Raw genomic sequence first — 19,293 nt, forward strand, 5'->3', positions numbered from 1 at the left:
AAGGGCTGTGGAGCTTCCCGAAGGTTGTGGAGCTTCCCAAAGGTTATGGAGCTTCCCAAAGTTTGTGTGCTTTTCCGAGGGTAGTGGATCTTACTGAGGGTTGTGGATGTTTCCAAGGGTTGTGCACATTCCCAAGGGTTTTGCACCTTCTTGAGCATTGTGCACCCTCCAAAGGGTTGTGCATGAGTGGGAGAAACACAGGAGGGTGGGCTGGAGGCAGAGGGGGGGACAAAGAAGGATCAAGCAGGGACTTTTGGGGACCCGCCATCCCTGTATCACTAACCCCGCTATCTCTTCCAGCGCCTGGCACCAGCCGATGCTGACACACCCCCCAGAACTACTGGACCCCCCACTTCCACACCAGGTCTCTCCCCCCGCCATGCCCCAGCAGAGCCGCGGCCCCACCGCCCCGGGGTCCCCAACCCATCCCAAGTGCCACCACTCCATCCGTCCCACGCCATGACCGTGGCCGTGCGGTTCCCCTGCGCCGGGGACGCGTAGCTGAGGGATGGCCTCGCTGGACCTGCCCTACCGGTGTCCGCGCTGCGGGGAGCACAAGCGTTTCCGCAGCCTCTCCTCGCTGCGGGCACACCTGGAGTACAACCACACCTATGAGACCCTCTATGTCCTCTCCAAGACCAACAGCATCTGCGATGCTGCCGTCTTCCCCTTGGCCGCCGACGGGGCCTTGCTGACGCCGGCTGCCCGGCGGGACTACTTTGAGAGCACCTCCTTCCAAGGCAAGGACCAACGCTTCTCCTGCGACCTCGTCCCCGCCGAGGAGCTGGAGCCGGCCCCGTCCTCCTCCCCCTCGCCCCGTTATGTCCACGAGATCGAGATCCCGCTGACGGAGATCTTCACCCGGGGCAAAGCCGTGACGCCGGCCCCAGCGCCGCCGGCCACGATGGACGCTGCCTATGAGGAAGGTTTGGCCCGCCTGAAGATCCGCGCCTTCGAGAAGCTGGAGGTGGACAAGCGGCTGGAGAAGCTGACGGAGGAAGTGGAGCAGAAGATTGCCTCGCAGGTGGGCCGGCTGCAGATGGAGCTGGACCGCAAGAGCTCGGAGCTGGAGAAGGCCAAGCAGGAGAGTCTGCGGCTCAGCCGGGAGAAGCAGGAGCTGGAGGACCGGGCATCCGAACTGTCCCGCCAAGTGGATGTCAGTGTGGAGATGTTGGCCTCCCTCAAGCAGGACCTGGTGCAGAAGGAGCAGGAGCTCACCCGCAAGCAACAGTGAGTCCTTTGCCCCTTCTCCTGGCTGTAGGGTGGGGGGAATTTGGTCCCTGGTGGTGAACCCCAAGAGCCCAACACCATCACCAAACCCTCAGACTAAGTGGTGTGGCAATGCCCATTAGTGTCATCACTCATCGGGTTTTGCATCTTCTCCCAGTGTCCATGTAGACCTGAACATCTCCATGTCTGTGACCAAGATGGGTCATGTCATGCCAGACATTGTCCCAAAGCCACCAGTGTCCCCAGAATGTAGCCAAGCTGGGGGTGTACATGGTCATCCTGCTGTCCTGCCAAAGAACGTGGTGGTGGCCATGTTGCTGCAACCCATCTCTAGTACCAAAGGGTGTCCCCCTAAAACCAGGGCTGGGTCATCCCCTCTGACTCCGCAGCTGAATCATCCAGCCCTATAGGACCTGAGCAATCCCATCAACCTGTCCTGTGGTCATAAACACGAGAGGAGCCACCTTGGCCATACCCAGTTCAGGGTTTTTCTCCCAGAAGGAGGGTGGGTTAGCCCAAGCAGTATGACCTCTGTTTACTGGTGGTACCATGGCATTGTCATCCTCACTTTCATCCCATGTTCCCTGCTCAATACCCCCTTCCCACCCCAGCGCTGCTCCTGAGTTTCCCTCCAGTCGAGCACTGGGTCATTTTGCCCATCGGTGTTGCTCAAGTGAACTAGACCTTGTTCCTCAGGAGTTTCTTAGCAAAGCTGGAGGCCACCATGGGGTCCAGGAAGTCAGTGAGGAGCAGTTTACTGAGGGACAGTCATGATTGTGCTGTGTTAGGAACACTGGTCAGATTCCTCAAGGACTTGTCTTGATCCCCACCATCATCAGCATGTTCACTAATGACTTTGGCTCTAAAATAATGATCACGGCTCAGAAACAAGGTTCACAGGATGTGCTGGTGGTGGGCATGGTCCTGGGGTGAGGAGCAGGATGATGCTGGAGCCAGATGAGGACAACAACTCTTGGTCTGGATGCATGTGTGTGACACAGGCAACAGGGACGGTTGGGGAACGGCCACCAGCTGCCTCGGGGGTGTTGTCCAGGGGCATATTGGGGTGAGTGGTGGCAGGACAATGGCCACCAGAGTGGACAAATCTGGAGCAGGGCCTGGAGACATGTAAGACAGGGCGGACAGAGGGTGACCAATGGGTCAAACACATCTTGTTCCATCTGTGGTGGAGCCTGGACACCATTACCACCTAAGAACCTGGTTTTATGCCCCAAAACTTCTTCCTGGACCTCCCTTTCCTTAGACAAACCCTCCTGCCCCTTGACTGTCCCCATCAGTCCCCTCCAGCCCGAGTGACAAAATCCCACACCAGGTTGCAGAGAGAGCGTGGGAAGAGCTGATGAAAAAACCTTTTATTTTACCTGCATGTGGGCAAATCATCAGAAACCATTTCCATTGACAAAGCCAGTTTCAGGTTTCCCCAAGAACCAAACATTTCCCAGGACATTTCCCAGCTCCGAAACACCCCGAGGCCAGTGTGTTTTTTTGCTCCTGAGCTCCGTTTCCTTTGCCGGGGGATATTTTTCCACCCAGTCCATGGGACCAAGAGAGATGCAGGTGATAACCATCAGCATCGCCTTACACCCGCTGCACCAGCACCCATTTGCCTTCCAAATCTCCTGGGGCCCCTCTGGGAACTTTCCCAGATCGTCACTGGGTGGCTCCCAGGCTCACCCTGCACACGGCAGGTTGGGGGGCAGTTAATTGGTAATTAGATGGCAATTAATAAGTGGCAATGGGAATGATGCTGCTAAGGGCTGCCCTCTTCTTTTCCTTCATGCTCCTGTGCAGATTGGTGCAGTCAGGTGTGCGTGGCTGGGTGTGCAGCTGCCTGAACGGAGGTTGTAGCATGGAGGGTGTTGGTCTGTTCTCCTGAGTAGCAAGTGATAGGACAAGAGGAAACAGCCTCAAGTTGCGCCAGGAGAGGTTGAGGTTGGATGTGGGAACAATTTCTTCCCCAAAGGGCTGTGGGGCATTGAACAGGCTGCCCAGGGCAGTGCTGGAGTCACCATCCCTGGAGGGTTGGACAGACGGACATGAGGTTCTCAGGGACATGGGCCAGGGACAGGGATGGGGGAACAGTTTGAGTCGATGATCTTGAGGGTCTTTTCCAACCAAAATGATTCTGTGATTCTATGATGGTCAGGTGTGCACAGTTGGTTACGTGTGGACGGGTGTGCACAGTCAGGTGTGCACGAGACAGGCATGCAGAGCTGTGTTTGTGCATCTACAGGGGCTCAAGGACGCTGAATGAAGGTGTGAGAGCAGTTGTGCACATGTGTGTGTGTGTGCAGGTGTGGTCGGTGCTGGGTGTGTTGAGGTGCACGCCTGCATTTGTGTTTTCATAGTGCTTGTGCACACGAGGGCGGCTCTGTGTGTGTGTGTGTTGGGTGCACGATGTCCGTGCACGCGTGTGTGCCCGCCCAGGTGTGCACGTGCTGCCTTCAGAGGGCACACGCATTTGCAGGGGCCATGGCCTCTGTGTTTTGGTTGTTGTGTTTTTTATGTTTTGTGCGATGTGTTTTTGGGTTGTGTGTGACGGCTGCACGTGTCTGGGTGTACGTGCCCATGTTTTTGGGAGGCGGATGATGTTGGTTTGTGTGTGTGTGCCTGGGAACATGTGTGTGCAAGGCAGGAAGGGGACACTCATGTCACTGAACCACCAGCACATTCCACGCCAGGGCTGGCTGCATTTTGGGGATGACATCTCAGCACCTCAGCAGGGTGAACCGTGCCCATCTGCAGGCTCCAAGCTCCCCACTGCCTGCTAATTAATGTGTTAATGAGGGAGCCAGGGTCCTGCAACCACTAGGGTTAACGAGGTATAAGGCTGAGCAGGGGTTTAGTGCCTTCAAGGCTTAAGATCTTTAAGTCTAACCTGAACAAGGTGGGTTATCACTGCCATCCTACATCATCCCATGGAATCATCATCATCCTCCTCCCTCTACTCCATCGTGCTCAGAGTCCTGACTCCAGCCCTGGGAGTGATGTACATCCCAGCAAAAGTGCTGGGGATGTTATATCCCCCAAAACCAAGGTGACCACATCCACTCTGCATACCTGGAGCTACCTTGGTCCCTGCTCTGCCCTAAACCATGTCCAGACCCAAACCAGGCTGATGATGGAGGGGTCCAGGTCCTTGAGCATCCATGACCCCCCACCCCAGATTGCAGACAGGTGCTTAACAGGGATGGGTGGGGATGGATTGAGGTGTCACCCATGGTCCCTCCATGCAGGGAGGTGCTGCAGATCGACCAGTTCCTGAAGGAGACAGCAGCCCGTGAGGCCAACGCCAAGGTTCGCCTCCAGCACTTCATCGAGGAGCTGCTGGACCGGGCGGACCGGGCCGAGAAGCAGCTCCAGATCATCAGCAGCAGCTGCGGCACCACCCCAAATGGCAGCTTGGGACGCTGTGGCACGCCAGGGGCCAAGGCCACCGGCCGACCGGTACCTCCACGGGCACAGGCACGGGCAACCCAGCGTTTTCGGGCACGCACCCATGTGGCTTTGCTGGTGGCTGCAAAGGTTGAGTGGGGAGGTGTAGTGACTCCCATCTCATTCCTGTGGGGACATGGGTAATGCTGGGTGGGGGGATCCCGAAGTTGTTTCTTGGTGGGTCTGTATTCCCGCGTTCCACTGGGGTATGGCTTCACTCCAAAACGCAGCTGGTGCTGGGTGGGTTATTGGGGTTGTCTCCCTTGACTGCAAAAGCCACATTTTGAGTTTCACCATATTGCTTCCTCTTGTATTGTCTCCTTGCAGAGAGATCGGCACCCAGGGCCAGGGGTGGTCGTGCATGGTCCTTACGGTGTGTCCAACCAGCGCTCCTCCTCCAGCACGGGGTGAGTATCCTCATCAGTTCAGTTTTGGGTCACTCACAACAAGAAAGGCCTTGAGGTGCTGGAGTGAGTTGAGAGAAGGGAACGGAGTTGGTGAGGGGCTGGAGCACAAGTGTGATGGAGCGGCTGAGGGACCTGGGGGGTTCAGCTGGAGAACAGGAGCTGAGGGGAGACCTTCTGATCTCTGAACTGCCTGAAAGGAGCTTGGAGCCAGGGGGGTCGGGCTCTGCTCCCCAGGAACAAGCACCAGGAGCAGAGGAAATGGCCTCAAGTTGCACCAGGGGAGGTTGAGGTTGGATGTGGGGACCAATTTCTTCCCCAAAGGGCTGTGGGGCATTGGAACAGGCTGCCCAGGGCAGTGCTGGAGTCACCATCCCTGGAGGGGTTTAAAATACACAGAGATGAGGTTCTCAGGGACATTGGCCAGTGCCAGGGGTGGGGGAACGGTTGGACTCAACAAACTTGAGGGTCTTTTCCAACCAAATGGTTCTATGATTCTATCCACACTGTTCACTTGGGATTTTAACGGGATGCTCATTTTGGTGGGTGAGGGCTGATGGGACGGGGATGCACACCTGCATACCCCAGTGAGCGCTAGGCTGAGCATCCCCATCCCCCAGAGCCTCGAGCCGGGCGAAAGCCGTGTCGCAGAGCTCGGGCTGCTATGACAGCGACAGCGCGGAGCCGTGTCCCACCGATGACACCGCAGATGGACATCCCTACCCGGCGCGGGACGGCGGCCGGGGCTCGGGGCTGCGCCGACAAGCCATCCAAAACTGGCACCGCCGGCCCTACCGCAACAGCACCGAGGGCGAGGAGGGCGACGTCTCCGACGTGGGGTCCCGCACCACTGAGTCAGAGGCCGAGGGCTGGGAGCCAGAGGGACCTGGATCCGCCGCATCCCGACCTGGTGGCAGCTGCCGGCTGACGGGTGAGACCACAACGGGATCTTCTGGTGTGGTGAGAGGATGGGGAGGATGGAAGGTGGGGGATGGAGATGACTCCTTGGCTCTGCAAGGAGCATCCCTTTCCCATCATCCTCCCCAGCTGCTGGTGGCAACTCATTGTGAGGTCCCATCTGGAGTACTGTGCCCAGTTCTGGGCTCTCCAGTTTAAGAAGGACAAGGAGCTACTGTAGAGAGTCCATGCTAGAAAGGTGCTGAAGGATCTGGAGCATCTTTCTGATGAGAAAAGACAGAGAGAGCTGGGGCTGTTCAGCCTGGAGAAGAGAAGCTGAGAGGGGATCTTATCAATGTTTATGAATATCTCCAGGGTGGGTGTCAAGAGGATGGACCAGACTCTGTTCAGTGGTGCCCAACGCCAGGGTGAGGGGCAACGGGCACAGACTGAAACACAGGAGGTTCCATCTGAACATGAGGAGAAACTTGTTTCCTGTGAGGTGCCAGAGCCTGGCCCAGGCTGCCCAGAGAGGTTGTGGAGTCTCCTTCTCTGAGACATTCAAACCCGCCTGGACACGACCCTGTGTGATCTGCTCTGGTGACCCTGCGGTAGCAGGTGGGTTGGTCTGGATGATCTCCAGAGGTCCCTTCAACCCCAACCAGTCTGTTTTCTGTGTGATTCTATGTCTCACAGCCAGGACCGAGGGGCCCGGGGGCAAGGTGGGCCGACTGGAGAGGGGCAGCCCAGGCCACTCCAGCGAGGTGATCAGCCCCGAGATCCTCAAGATGCGAGCGGCTCTTTTCTGCATCTTCACCTACCTGGACACCAAGACACTGCTCCGGGCGGCTGAGGTGTGCAAGGACTGGAAGTTTGTGGCCCGGCACCCAGCCGTGTGGACCCGGGTGCTGCTGGAGAACGCCAGGGTGTCCTCCAAGGTACCGGGGATGGGGATGGAACTGCCCGGGGTGAGATCTCTTTTACAGAAAAATGAAGCCATGCAAGCATCTCGCTTGCGTTGATTGTCAGCCAATGTGGTCATGGGTGCATGCAGATGTGTGCTTGCACCAGTGGCTGGATGTGTTGCACGTTCATGTTATTCAGGCTGAGAGTGTTGGGGCATTCAGCCTGGAGAAGAGAAGGCTCGAGGGAGACCTTATTATGGCCTTTCTGGACTTAAAAGGAGCTGATAAGAAAGATGGGGACAGACTTTTCAGCAGGGCCTGTTGCAACAGAACAAGGGGTGATGGTTTTAAACTAAAGGAGGGAGATTCAGGCTGGACATGAGGAAGAAATGTGTTGCAATGAGGGTGGTGAGAGCCTGGCCCAGGTACCCAGAGAGGTGGTGGCTGAACCATCCCTGGAGACATCCCAGGCCAGGCTGGACGGGGCTCTGAGCAACCTGAGCTGCTGAAGATGTCCCTGCTCATGGCAGGGGGGGCACTGGGGGGCTCTGAAGGTCCCTTCCAACCCAAACTATTGTATTCTATTCTGTTCTATTCACACGTGTGTGCCTGTGGGCATGAGTTCACATGTGCACTTGTTTTCACTTGTTTTTGTGGTCACACCCATGATTTTGTTGCACCTGATCTTGTGTAACCTTGCATGTGCATTTTCACATATTTACAGTGTGTGTGCATGCAGAAATGCCTCTGTGTGTGTGTGCGTCCAAGACAGCCAACGATGGGGGGCATGGGGCATGCCGAGAACTTCCTCCTTGGTGACAGCCACCTCTGTTCCCCCAGTTCCTGGCCATGCTGTCTCAGTGGTGCACCCAGATGCACTCCCTCACTCTCCAAAACCTCAAGCCACGCCAGCGGGGGAAGAAGGAGAGCAAGGAGGACTACATGAAGAGCACACGGTGAGTCCTCGCATCCTGGGCACCCTCCTCCCACAGCCAGAGCCGCTGGTCCTCGGGGATTATGATGCTCCATGAGTCCCTATGTCCCATTTCCACTGACGGACATTCAATGCACACCAGCTCCTGCTGTGGGTTTTGGGCGTCCTGGAGCCACAGTTCCCCATGGGACATCCCCATGGGAGACCTTCTGATCTCTGAACTGCCTGAAAGGAGCTTGGAGCCAGGGGGGGTCGGGCTCTGCTCCCCAGGAACAAGCGCCAGGAGCAGAGGAAACGGCCTCAAGTTGCGCCAGGGGAGGTTGAGGTTGGATGTGGGAACAATTTCTTCCCCAAAGGGCTGTGGGGCATTGGAACAGGCTGCCCAGGGCAGTGCTGGAGTCACCATCCCTGGAGGGTTGGACAGATGGAGATGAGGTTCTCAGGGACATAGGGCAGTGCCAGGGTAGAGTGAACAGTTGGACTCAGTGATCTTGAGGGTCTTTTCCAACCAAATTAATTCTATGATTCTATGATATGTCACCCTCCTGGGGTGGCCCTTGGGTGGCCATGGGGTGTGTGGGATCACGTCCCCATGCCTGACCCTGCCTCCATCCTTGGCAGGGGCTGCCTGGAAGCCGGGCTGGAGTCCTTGCTGAAGGCGACAGGCAGCAACCTGCTCATCCTCCGCATCTCGCACTGCCCCAACGTGCTGACGGACCGCTCGCTCTGGCTGGCCAGCTGCTACTGCCGGGCCCTGCAGGCTGTCACCTACCGGTAAGGTTGACCACCAGCAACCCCCCTCTTGCCCATGGGGGACCATGTGGTTCCCTGGCTGGGAGAAGGCTCGGAAGGTCCATGGGATGTGCTGGGACTCCTCTGATGCCCATCCCCATTCCCTGTTAGAACGTAGCCTATCTGGCCAGAAGTGAAGGACCCACCTTCCCATGTCCCCAGCCCAGCAGCAGCCCCAATGTTCCCAGTGCAAGCTGTCCTTGCAATTCTCATCATCTTCTGGTGTGTTCCCATGCAGATGTTTCCCTTCCAGCTCTGTTCCCACCATCCTGTCACCAGTCTCACCCCAGCTGAAGGTGTGACCAGGGTCTTGGTAATGAGATGCTGCTTTATGTTAGAGAAGGGTGAAGATGAGGTGCACCAACACCAGGGCTCAGTGAGGTCCCACCTGACTGTCACCCCTTGATGAAGGCTCCTAATGGGGAGCGAAGACCTCGTGGTCTCTCTGTCCTGGGAGAGAAGAATGGCTCTGATTGCTAAGACCCAACTTGGAGACCTTGCCCAAGAGCAAGAACACAAGACCCATAATGGTGTAAGTCCTGGAGGTCCTGAAGAAGATCACTGACTGCTCCTTGGCCTTGGCCATCTCCTGAGGAGCCTCTGCCTCTCATGGAGACAGGATTTAGCTTTCCTAAGTTCTCAAGGAGATGATCCTTGCTCCACTGTGCCCTGCAGATGACCACTTCATCTTCTGCATCCATTCCACCTGCAGCCCACGGGTGTCCTCATCCAGCCCAGGATGGAGAATCCTTCAGGTGGGAAAGCACACCCAGCAAGCTCCTCCATGTTGGACCAAGCTGGATTTAACCCAAATACTCCTCCATCGGCCCTTCCAAGGGCATTAGAGCAAGCCCAAGAGCTCCTGGCATGTTGGCAACCTGTGACTCTGACTCATGCTCTAATCAACCCGCCACACTCTCAAGGGGCTTTTGGCAGGCATCTTCAGCAGAGATGTGTGAAATGCTCAGGATAACACCCAAAATTTATTTTTAGGCTTGCCTGAAATTTCAAAGTAGGTCATTTAGAGTTAGGAAGTGCAGCTTCAGTCTTTGAGAGGGAGCCTGGCACGGTGAAGCAGCCAGGGGCCTCTACCTGGGCTGGTGGCATCAGAACGATGCTCTCTGACATCTCTCCTCCGTTGACTCAGTGCAGGGAGCCGATGGCATCCGTGGAAGCTCCTCGTGGCTGGTGGCACAGAAGCTGGGTGACAGGCAGTGAGGCTGCGCCCGGTCAGTGCCATAAACCTACGTCTCCGCTACATCCCTGCACGAATCCAGCAGCATCCCATGAGGTCTGTTGTGATACCTCCATTGTGTTTGCCCCCAGCAAACCTCTGCAGTGACATTTGGCCAACAGTCACCTACAGATGTGGTAGCGCAACCATGGAGCTGGTACGGAGGCCATGGAGCAGCCAGTCCCCTTGGCTGGAGGTTACCACCCGTCAGCTGAACCATCTTTACCACCTCCTGGCACCTTCCCCATCCAGGCTGGGCAGATGGCAAGTGAAACCACCCCAATGGGATCTTCAGAGACATTGTATTTGCTCTGCAAGGGTACCTCTCCTGGCAGTCTCAGTTCAATCACTTGCCACCTTTGCATCTGGAAGACTTCTTGCCTTCACCTTCAACCTCACCTTCACCCACTAACCTCACCTTCGGCCTTACCTTAAACCTCACCTTCTTCCATTTTTCTTGACGTTGCACATCCGTAGGCACAATTCCAGACAGAAACACCTTCAGCCTTCCTGCATGGGTTGGTGGTGGGACTGTCTGGTTCGTGGGTTACAAATAATGACCAGATTTGTACCTCCAAGGGCAGAGAGATGTAGCAGCATGGAGGCTGCAGACACAGCCTCCAAGGTGGCACCACTGCCAGTGGGGGCCACCATGTGTCCCCTGTGTCGTTCCAGGAGCTCTACAGACCCCGTGGGTCATGAAGTCATCTGGGCCCTTGGAGCAGGTTGCAGGGACATCATCTCTCTCCAGGTCGCACCTCTGCATCCGTGGTAAGGGTCATGCTAGGAGGAGACCAGGCTGAGTGAGGGGTACCACCGGGATGGAAAGAAATTGGGTACCAGATCCCAATTTGCTTGGGGAGGTGGTCCTTTTGGGATGAGCAGCAATTCTGGAGGCCAGTTTAGGGGACCAGAAGCTCAGCCCCATCCCTCCCTGTGAAGGCTGGGAGCCATTGGGTGTAGGTACCTCCCTGCTGAGCTGGGAAGGTTTCCTGGGAGATTGCTGACACCAGAGATGAAAGAGGAGCTGTGATGGGTCTGGTAGATGATGCTGAACATCAAACGCTTGTCTGAGCTCCTTGATGTTCATACAACAGCAGCCCTGAAGGGCCTGGATGTTTTTAAAAAGGTGTTGAGTCACTGCACAGGGAGACGACTGCAGTTGGTCTTGCTTTGGAAAAGCATTTTGGGGGTGTGGAGATGCTGGTGGGTCCTGACCCCATAGCATCTGGGTGCTCAGGAGCCCATGGCTCACAGAGAAGGCCACTCAGCTCCTCTGGGCCATGCCATGGTGCTGCCTCCTGGGCATTTCTTCTTGTCATGCGAGGTTTGTTGTGATGTCGTGTCCCCCCTCAACCTGGATTGAGGTGTACAGAGGGATGTTTCCAAGCAGAAGTTGGCTGTCAAGTCCCTGATGGCTTGTTTCTTCCCTGGGGGAAACGCCACATGGCATTTTGGCTTCTCCACTACTGATTTGACCTCTGGAAGCGACAGAATTCAGGGACTGGTTCAGATCCCAGAGGAGAGTGCATGAACCTGCCCTGTCCTGGTTGCAACACAACCATGGGTGGCTGATCAGATGGAGACATCTGCTCTGGAGACACCCCCTTCCAACGTGGTGACCCCGTGATGGTGGGGTGGAAGAGGTCCCATTCCCACCACCACTTGTGAGAACATTCATGGTGAGGGCTGACCTTTTCTACCAGCTTTCCCCAGCTCTTTCTTCTTCATCTCCCCAGCCAGCAGCCAACACGTTTCAGCAACCGCTGCCTTCAGATGATCGGCCGGTGCTGGCCCCACCTACGGGCGCTGGGCATCGGAGGGGCCGGCTGCGGTGTCCAGGGACTGGCGTCCTTAGGTAAGCAGCTCTTCTGTGATGGGACAAGGAGAAGGGGACCTTGCTGGAGGCAAGGTATCTCCTCTGGGAGATGGCCCACGGGGATTGCAATGGAGAAGACCACACCAAAGACCACCCTGTCGCTCCTTGCTGCCACCCATCCCTCCTACTACCCCATTCCCGTTGGTTGTCCTGTGGAGCACTGATGGTGGATGCTCTGTCCTTCTAGCCCGAAACTGCATGCGGCTTCAGGTTCTGGAGCTGGACCACGTGGCAGAGATTAACCAGGAGGTTGCAGCAGAGATGTGTCGAGAAGGGTTGAAGGGGCTGGAGATGCTGGTGCTGACCTCCACACCAGTCACCCCCAAAGCCTTGCTGCACTTCAACAGTGAGTAGCAATGCCAGGGGGGTACATAGCATTATCCATTGACCAAAAGGCTACCAGATATCCAGATCCATGAACCAGACTGCCTTCCAGCACACTGCCAACAGTTGAAGGTGCTGTGTCCTCCATGGTAGAAGGTTTCTAAGACCTTGAGGCGCTGGAGCGAGTTGAGAGAAGGGAGCGGCGCTGCTGAGGGGCTGGAGCACAAGTGTGATGGGAGCGGCTGAGGGACCTGGGGGGTTCAGCTGGAGAACAGGAGCTGAGGGGAGACCTTCTGATCTCTGAACTGCCTGAAAGGAGCTTGGAGCCAGGGGGGGTCGGGCTCTGCTCCCCAGGAACAAGCGCCAGGAGCAGAGGAAACGGCCTCAAGTTGCGCCAGGGGAGGTTGAGGTTGGATGTGGGGACCAATTTCTTCCCCAAAGGGCTGTGGGGCATTGGAACAGGCTGCCCAGGGCAGTGCTGGAGTCACCATCCCTGGAGGGTTGGACAGACGGACATGAGGTTCTCAGGGACATGGGGCAGTGCCAGGGATGGGGGAACGGTTGGACTCAACAAACTTGAGTGTCTTTTCCAACCAAATGATTCTATGATTACAAGAGAGTATCCAACAGCTCCCTGCCAAGCATGGGTTAAGAAGAGCTGATCTTGCCTTGGGCCATAGGGAGGATGGAGACACTCCCTCCATGCTCCCCTTAGTGTGATGGAGGCCTCAGTATCTGTGGCACACATGAGATTCACCCTGGTGTATCTGAGGTTGGAGTCACACCATTTCCTGAAGCCATTTGCCAAGACAGGAGCTTCAGGAGGGGAAGAGGCCTGCAGACGGTGGGAGGTTCTGTGTGAGGTGCCATTCCTGGTGGTCATACCACCCATAGACCACTGTCTTCCCTATAGCACTCTTGGTCACCATGACTGGGTCGCCTCTACTTCAGGGTGAGGTTTCCCCAAGTGCATAAGGCTTTGAGGAGCACTGGGTGGCTTTTAAGGTCCATCCTGGCTATGGCAAGGCTGTCTCCACACCAGGTATGGCAAGGCCAGGTGGTATCTCTGCCCCCAGGTGTGTGCCGGAACCTGAAGTCCATCGTGGTGCAGGTGGGCATTGTGGACTACTTCAAGGAGCCCCACAGCCCTGAAGCCAAGAAGATGTTTGAAGAAATGGTGAACAAACTCCAGGTAAAGGATGCCGTTCCCAGGTCACGTGTGTCACCAGTCTCGCGTCCCCATGGGGTCTGAGGACAAATTCTTTCCCACTGCTGAAGTTTCTCAGTAGAGAACATTTTAGGTCACTTGGGACATCCTGAAGGCTCAGGCTCCTTCAGACACACATGCCCTAAGGCTGAAACAAGATCTAACGTGCTGTGATTCCTTCCCATGGCTTTAATGAGGACTTCTCCTCTGTGGGCTTTTCCCCAGGGACAGAAAGGGGCTGTTGCATCCCCCACAGGGCAACTTATTTGCCAGACTCTCTGAAGTGATTTAAAATCCACACGCGAAACAGGATTATTAATAATTTTAGTTATGCTGAGTTTCAGCTTGTGATGTTCAACAGGGCTTGGGCTGTCCTTGATCTGGTCAGAGTCTCCAAGGCAAACATCTCCATCCATGTCCAAGGGGAAAAAACAGGTGTTTCTATTTCACTTCATCCTCCAGTTGACTTTATCCCACAGCAGGCTGGGCTCCCATGGGGACATGAGTCAAAACTCCCATGAGATGCAAAGCAGGACTTGGGGATGGAGGCCCACCAGTGGGCTCATGTGGTTCCTGCTCCACCACCAGGTCCTGGCATGGGAAAACCAGTGGGGAACGAGACAGACCCACATTCACCCCAAGCTGGGGTCACCTTCAGAGAAGAACCACTTTGGAAGGGCTTTCCTTGTGTGGGTGCACACCTCCATGCCATGAAAATCCCACCTGTCCCGCGTGTTGATGTCTTCTACCCCAAACTACCATCTGTCCTTTGGAAATTGTGGGTTTAGCTAAACAGAACCCAAATCCAGATCTAGCTTCAAGGGCATGGGATTAAGAGGCATTGAGCCACTCCTACAAGGAGGTCAAATCCCTGTGGGATGCGGTGGTGCGGATGGGACCTGAGTGGATCTCTTCCCATGGTGGGCATTCAAGATGTCCTGTCCTCTCCTCTCTCTTGCTCAACCTACGGAGCAGCAAGACTGCCGGTCCTGCACTGACCACACTCTCTGCTCCTCTTCCAGGCCCTGAGGAAGAGACCCGGCTTCTCCAAGATTTTACACATCAAAGTGGAAGGAAGCTGTTAGACCTTCAGGGAACCACAAAGCACATTCCCTCCTCGGCCCGGCGGAGCCAGAGGTCCCCACGAAACCAAACCCACCATCCGCCGCTCATCCTTTGCTGGACCTGGAGCACGGAGGCGCTGGCCCATGCACAAAGAAACCCAACAAACTCTTGCAGGCCTTAGTGACTTGCAGCTGGCACTTGTCCCCAGGGCCAGCTCGTGGGCGAGAAGGTGCTACTTAAGGAAATTTTTCAGCTGCCCAAAGAGGCAGATCAACCTCTTTCTGAAGGTGGCTTCAGACCTCCCCATGGCTGCTCATTGCCAAGGATCCTTGTTTGGGGAATGTGTTTTTTCTTCAAAAATCTCTTTCTGGAGGGTTTTTTGGCCGTTTGATGGTGTTGGAGATGAGGGTGGCTCAGCCCGTCTCTGTGGGCTCTTTGTAGAATGCTGGGCTCAGCATCGCTGCATCATGGCTGGACCATCCTCATCCTCTCCATGAGCTGATGAAGGTGGGGTGGAAAGGGGCCGTTCCTCCAGAAGAAATGAGGCCCCACATTCCTGCAGGGTTTCTGCTCGTTTTCATTCCATTTGTTGAACAAAGGGGCACCCAAACCTGGGTAAATACCACCCAGAAACCAGCGGCAACCACAGCACAGGGTGGCCAAGCTGCATCTCGGGAGCTGTAGGAGCCAGAGGACACCAGGAGGGATGGTCGCTCTTCCAGAGGTTTCCAGCCTCACCTCCTCTCCACGCAAACCTTCCTGCCAAGGCAATAAACCACCTCCAAAATCCTCGTCCACCAGGGAACACGGGTCATGCTTCTGTCCCCACCAACATCCACCACCCACTCCGGAGCGAGTTGTCCCGTGTGGAGAGAGGGACTGGCATGGGACACCCACATTTGCCATCTCATTGCCTTCCCGAGCAGCCTGAAGGAGAAGCCTTGGCCAAATTGTCCTCAAATCCAAAGCTGCTGGTGAAAGCACCAACCCAACTGCCCTGGTAGATCCCTTATCTATGGCCATGGTTTTGGGGTTTTTTTTAATTCTGCTTTTTTCTTCTGGCTGTCTTCTGGCTGCAAGGGCATCGTCCCCCCCAAATATATATACATATATATATATATATATATATATATATATTTCCCAAAGGAAAAGTCTTTTGAAAGGCATCCAGCGGGGTCAGGTGTGTCCATCATCCTCCATCACAGGGAGAAGGTGCAGGAGGTGTGACAGCAGCAGGGACACCCGTCACAGCACTGCCAGCAGCAGGGACCCCCTGCCACCCTGCACCCCAACCAGCCACGCTTGGACCTGAGATGCTGAGCTGCAAGGTGCTGACTGCGAAAAGCAGATGTTGGAGGTTTGTCCTCTTCTTTGGACCATCGTTGGAGGTTTTGGGGTCTGTTGGCCAGCATGGCTGTGAGGAGACAACCCTTCCCAGGGCATCTCCCCTTCCTCCAGCCCCACCGATGTGATGGGCTGTCATGGTGCATCCCCCTGGGCTGCAGACCTGGTACCACCTTCCTCATCCATGTCATGAGAGCTGCAGATCTCAGCCACGAACCTCAATAGAGAACAAAACCTGTTCCAAGTCACTGAAACTGGTGATGGGCTGGAGGCAGCTCCTGGGTCTCCAACCCCAGAAAGCGCCTCAGGAGACCATTTCATCCACCCCTCGACCTCTCTACGCTGTCTTCTCCAAAACAGGGTAGGGGTTTTTGGCCATAACCCTCCGTTTGAAGCACCACCATTCCCCCACTGACCGCAGCTTTCCAGGGGAAGGCTGTTCCTTGTATGCACAAAATGTGGGAGCCCCCAAAAAAACATCTGCGAGAAACTACGGCGTCCCACCATGTCCCCATGGGCAGCACTGGATGAGCTCCCTGGTGTCAGGGATGAGCTCCACCACGGATTTACCTCCATCCCGGGGAGGCTGGGACACAATCCAGGGGCAAGAGGAGCAAGGGATGCCCCAACCAGCAAAAAAGCCACCCAGCAAAGCTAAAACCTCCCCCAGGGACCACCTGGCCACCATCCCATGAGCATGGTCCCAGTGGAGATGTCACCACTCGAAACAGCGCAGAGACTTGTGATATTCCCTTAAAAAGAAAGTAAGTATTTATTTCTATAAAGAAGAAAAAAAAAAAGATTTTAAAGGAAAATTATATACTCAGCATGTTTATACACTCTATGCTTAAAGACTATCGTGCTGGAGAGTCGTGTCTGAAGACTGAAGGTGGCTGCTCTGGGTTTGCTGCGTGTCCATGCCTGGACCATCGCTTGGATGCTCCGGGTCATGGGGAGGCAAGGACAGGGTGATGGGAAGCAGGGGAGATGCTGAGGACTCTTGAAGAAACCTCCTGTGCCCATCAGTGAGGCTGGGGACGCTGCTGATGCCATTGGTGGCCAAGTCTGCTGATGGCCACCAATGGCCAAGTCTGCTGGTGGCCACCAATGGCCATGTCTGCTAATGCCATCCATGGCAAAGTCTGCTGGTGGTCACCAATGGCCAAGTCTGCTGATGGCCATCCATGGCAGTGTCTGCTGGTGGTTACCAATGGCCAAGTCTGCTGGTGGCCATCCATGGCAAAGAGTGCTGGTGGCCACCAATGGCCGTGTCTACTGACGCCATCCATGGCCAAGTCTGCTGGTGGCCACCAATGGCCGTGTCAGCTGGTGGCCACCAATGGCCGTGTCTGCTGGTGGCCACAGCACCATGGATTGTGGGTGGGTGCGTGATGTCCCCGTTCCCCCGCTACCACAAGCGTTTTGTACGTCACGGCAGGACAACCTCACCTGAATTGGTTGCTTTGAAGTGTCACTGAGACCAGACCAAATCACCCACCTGCCCTTGGGCCATTCCCAAAAAGTCCAAGTTCTGACTTAGCAAAGCCACGTTTTTACAAAAATCCTGCGGTGACACAAGACCTTGAGCAGGTTCAAGGATTAGAAGATGGAAAGTGGGGGTTTTTTCCCCCATTTTTCCCAGGCTTGGATGGGTCCCTTCCTCCTCCTCATTGCCTGGGGATGAAGGCAGCCTGCATGGTGACAAAGGCTTGGTGATGAGAGCCCTGCATCTCCTTGGCCCTCCTGGTGGCTCCTAATTGCCCAGGTTGTTAATGGCAACGAGCTAATTAACGGCTCCATGTTTCCTCCTCGGAAATGTCATATTGATGGTTTCCCTGCTGCTCTCCCTCCCCCACAAACCCCCATCCCAACAGGATGCTCGGGCAATGCTGCCCGTGGCCGTAGGATTCACTGCGTCAGTCGTGGAGTTTCAACCCCATTTCTTCTCGAAATGGCAGAGATGCACAGAAGCACCAAATCCTCCGAGAAAGCCTTGAAATCATGCGGTGAATTGAGGTGCTGGTGGGGAAGGGATCACCGCAGCAGGAGCTCAACCCCATACGAGACCCTAGAGAAGCCCCAAGAGGGACTTTGCAATGACAATCGCCAACAAAAGCCAGGGCACAAGGACCCAACCCGGGGCAAGCATCAGCGATGAGCAACTTTCATACAACCACAGAATCATTTTGGTTGGAAAAGACCCTCAAGATCATCAAATCCAACCATTCCCCCAGCCCTGTCCCTGCCCCATGTCCTGAGAACCTCATGTCCCTCTGTCCAACCCTCCAGGGGTGGTGACTCCACCACTGCCCTGGGCAGCCTGTTCCAATGCTCAAGGTCACGGTGATGACCATGTCTGGCAGGGGTTGGATGGACGGGTCCCATGGGACCAGTTTTGGGGGGACTTAGTCCTTTTTCAGGTGATTTTGCCCCAAGTTTCCCCATGGCCAATGCTCATGGCGCTCCCCTTCGCTTGAGTTTAGGTGCTGGTCTGGGATCTCCAGAGGAACATCACCAGCAAAGCCACCTCAGGGGCCAAATTTAGCCCAAATCCATGTTTTTCTGTCTCCTTGCGTGTTGGATTTTCTCGTGTGGGGTCCACAGGAAAAGCAGGGAACCCCACAGGTTGGCTCCGTCCATTGAAACCTCTTTATCAAGATAAAAAAGGCAAGACAATAAATCCCATCTCACCGTGTGGCACAGTCCCAGCTGGGGTGGCTTGTTGGATCCTCCAAAAGGCTCCGAATTTGGTTAAAACAGAACAAAAGGGTTGGTAAAGGGTCTTAAAGCGGTCAAACAACGTTTTGTCTCAGCTCTGACAGGAGCCCACCCCAGGAGCTTCAGCATCACTTCAGCCCCTCGTTTTGGGTTGAAAACCTGCAGGTTCGGGTGCAGCGAAAGCATTTGGGAATCGGTGCCAAAAAAACAATAAACAGGGAACAGGGAGATTTTAGCAACTGGAGGTGGTTTATTGTGAATGAAGCATCACAGGGTGTTGCGCGGTGAGCGATTCAACCTGCCCTGTCAGTGGGAGATGAAATAACCCCCGGGGTAAAGCTCAAAGTGCCCAAAAGCAGGAAAAATGGGGTTTTTCTGATGCAGCCTCGGGTGAGGCAAACGGGGCCGGGGACAAGCGGGTGCAATGGTGGGGGGTGGGAAGCTGAGAGATAATCAGAGGACGCGCTGCCCCCGGGGAGAGGAAAATATATAGAAATATACATCTACAGGAATTGCAATTGTTCCCCTGAATTGGCAGCGTTTGCTCCCCCCATCCAGCAACTCCCCCTCCCCAAAGGCAGCGCCTTCGCCTCCTAAGTTATTTTTTTAACATCTCTATAAATTTAGGTCTATTTTAGTGTTTTTCGCAGCGATGTGCCAGTGTCTGGAGAACCAAACGTCCCTTTTCCCCACGATCCCTCGATGCTAAACCGGGTCCTTGATGCTAAATCCGCCCGATGCTGCTCCGGAGGGGGGAGCAGCAGATTAGGGGTGCAGCCTGAATTTGGGGGGTCGGAGGAGGCTCCGGGTGGTTTTGGGGGCTGAGGAGAGGGGAAGGTGGGAGCTGCCGCCCCTCGGCCGCGGGAAAGCCGTGTTTTTAGCACTTTGGTTGGTACTATCACCT

At 55.5% G+C, this 19,293-nt stretch overlaps 1 protein-coding gene across 1 annotated transcript; it reads left to right on the forward strand.

The window, feature by feature from the left end:
- Nucleotides 1-508: 508 nt before the first annotated feature.
- Nucleotides 509-14,347, forward strand: FBXO41 (F-box protein 41; the record flags this gene model as incomplete). Its single annotated transcript, XM_082050766.1, has 12 exons — nt 509-1,230; nt 4,488-4,698; nt 5,014-5,093; nt 5,711-6,021; nt 6,684-6,925; nt 7,733-7,848; nt 8,448-8,600; nt 10,528-10,623; nt 11,592-11,710; nt 11,919-12,077; nt 13,132-13,247; nt 14,285-14,347. 12 exons carry the CDS (start codon nt 509-511, stop codon nt 14,345-14,347), a joined length of 2,388 nt encoding a protein of 795 aa, XP_081906892.1.
- Between the last annotated feature and the right edge of the window lie 4,946 nt (nt 14,348-19,293).

Source organism: Streptopelia decaocto (genome assembly GCF_964273445.1).
Source record: "Streptopelia decaocto genome assembly, chromosome: 4".
Classification (NCBI taxonomy): domain Eukaryota; kingdom Metazoa; phylum Chordata; class Aves; order Columbiformes; family Columbidae; genus Streptopelia; species Streptopelia decaocto.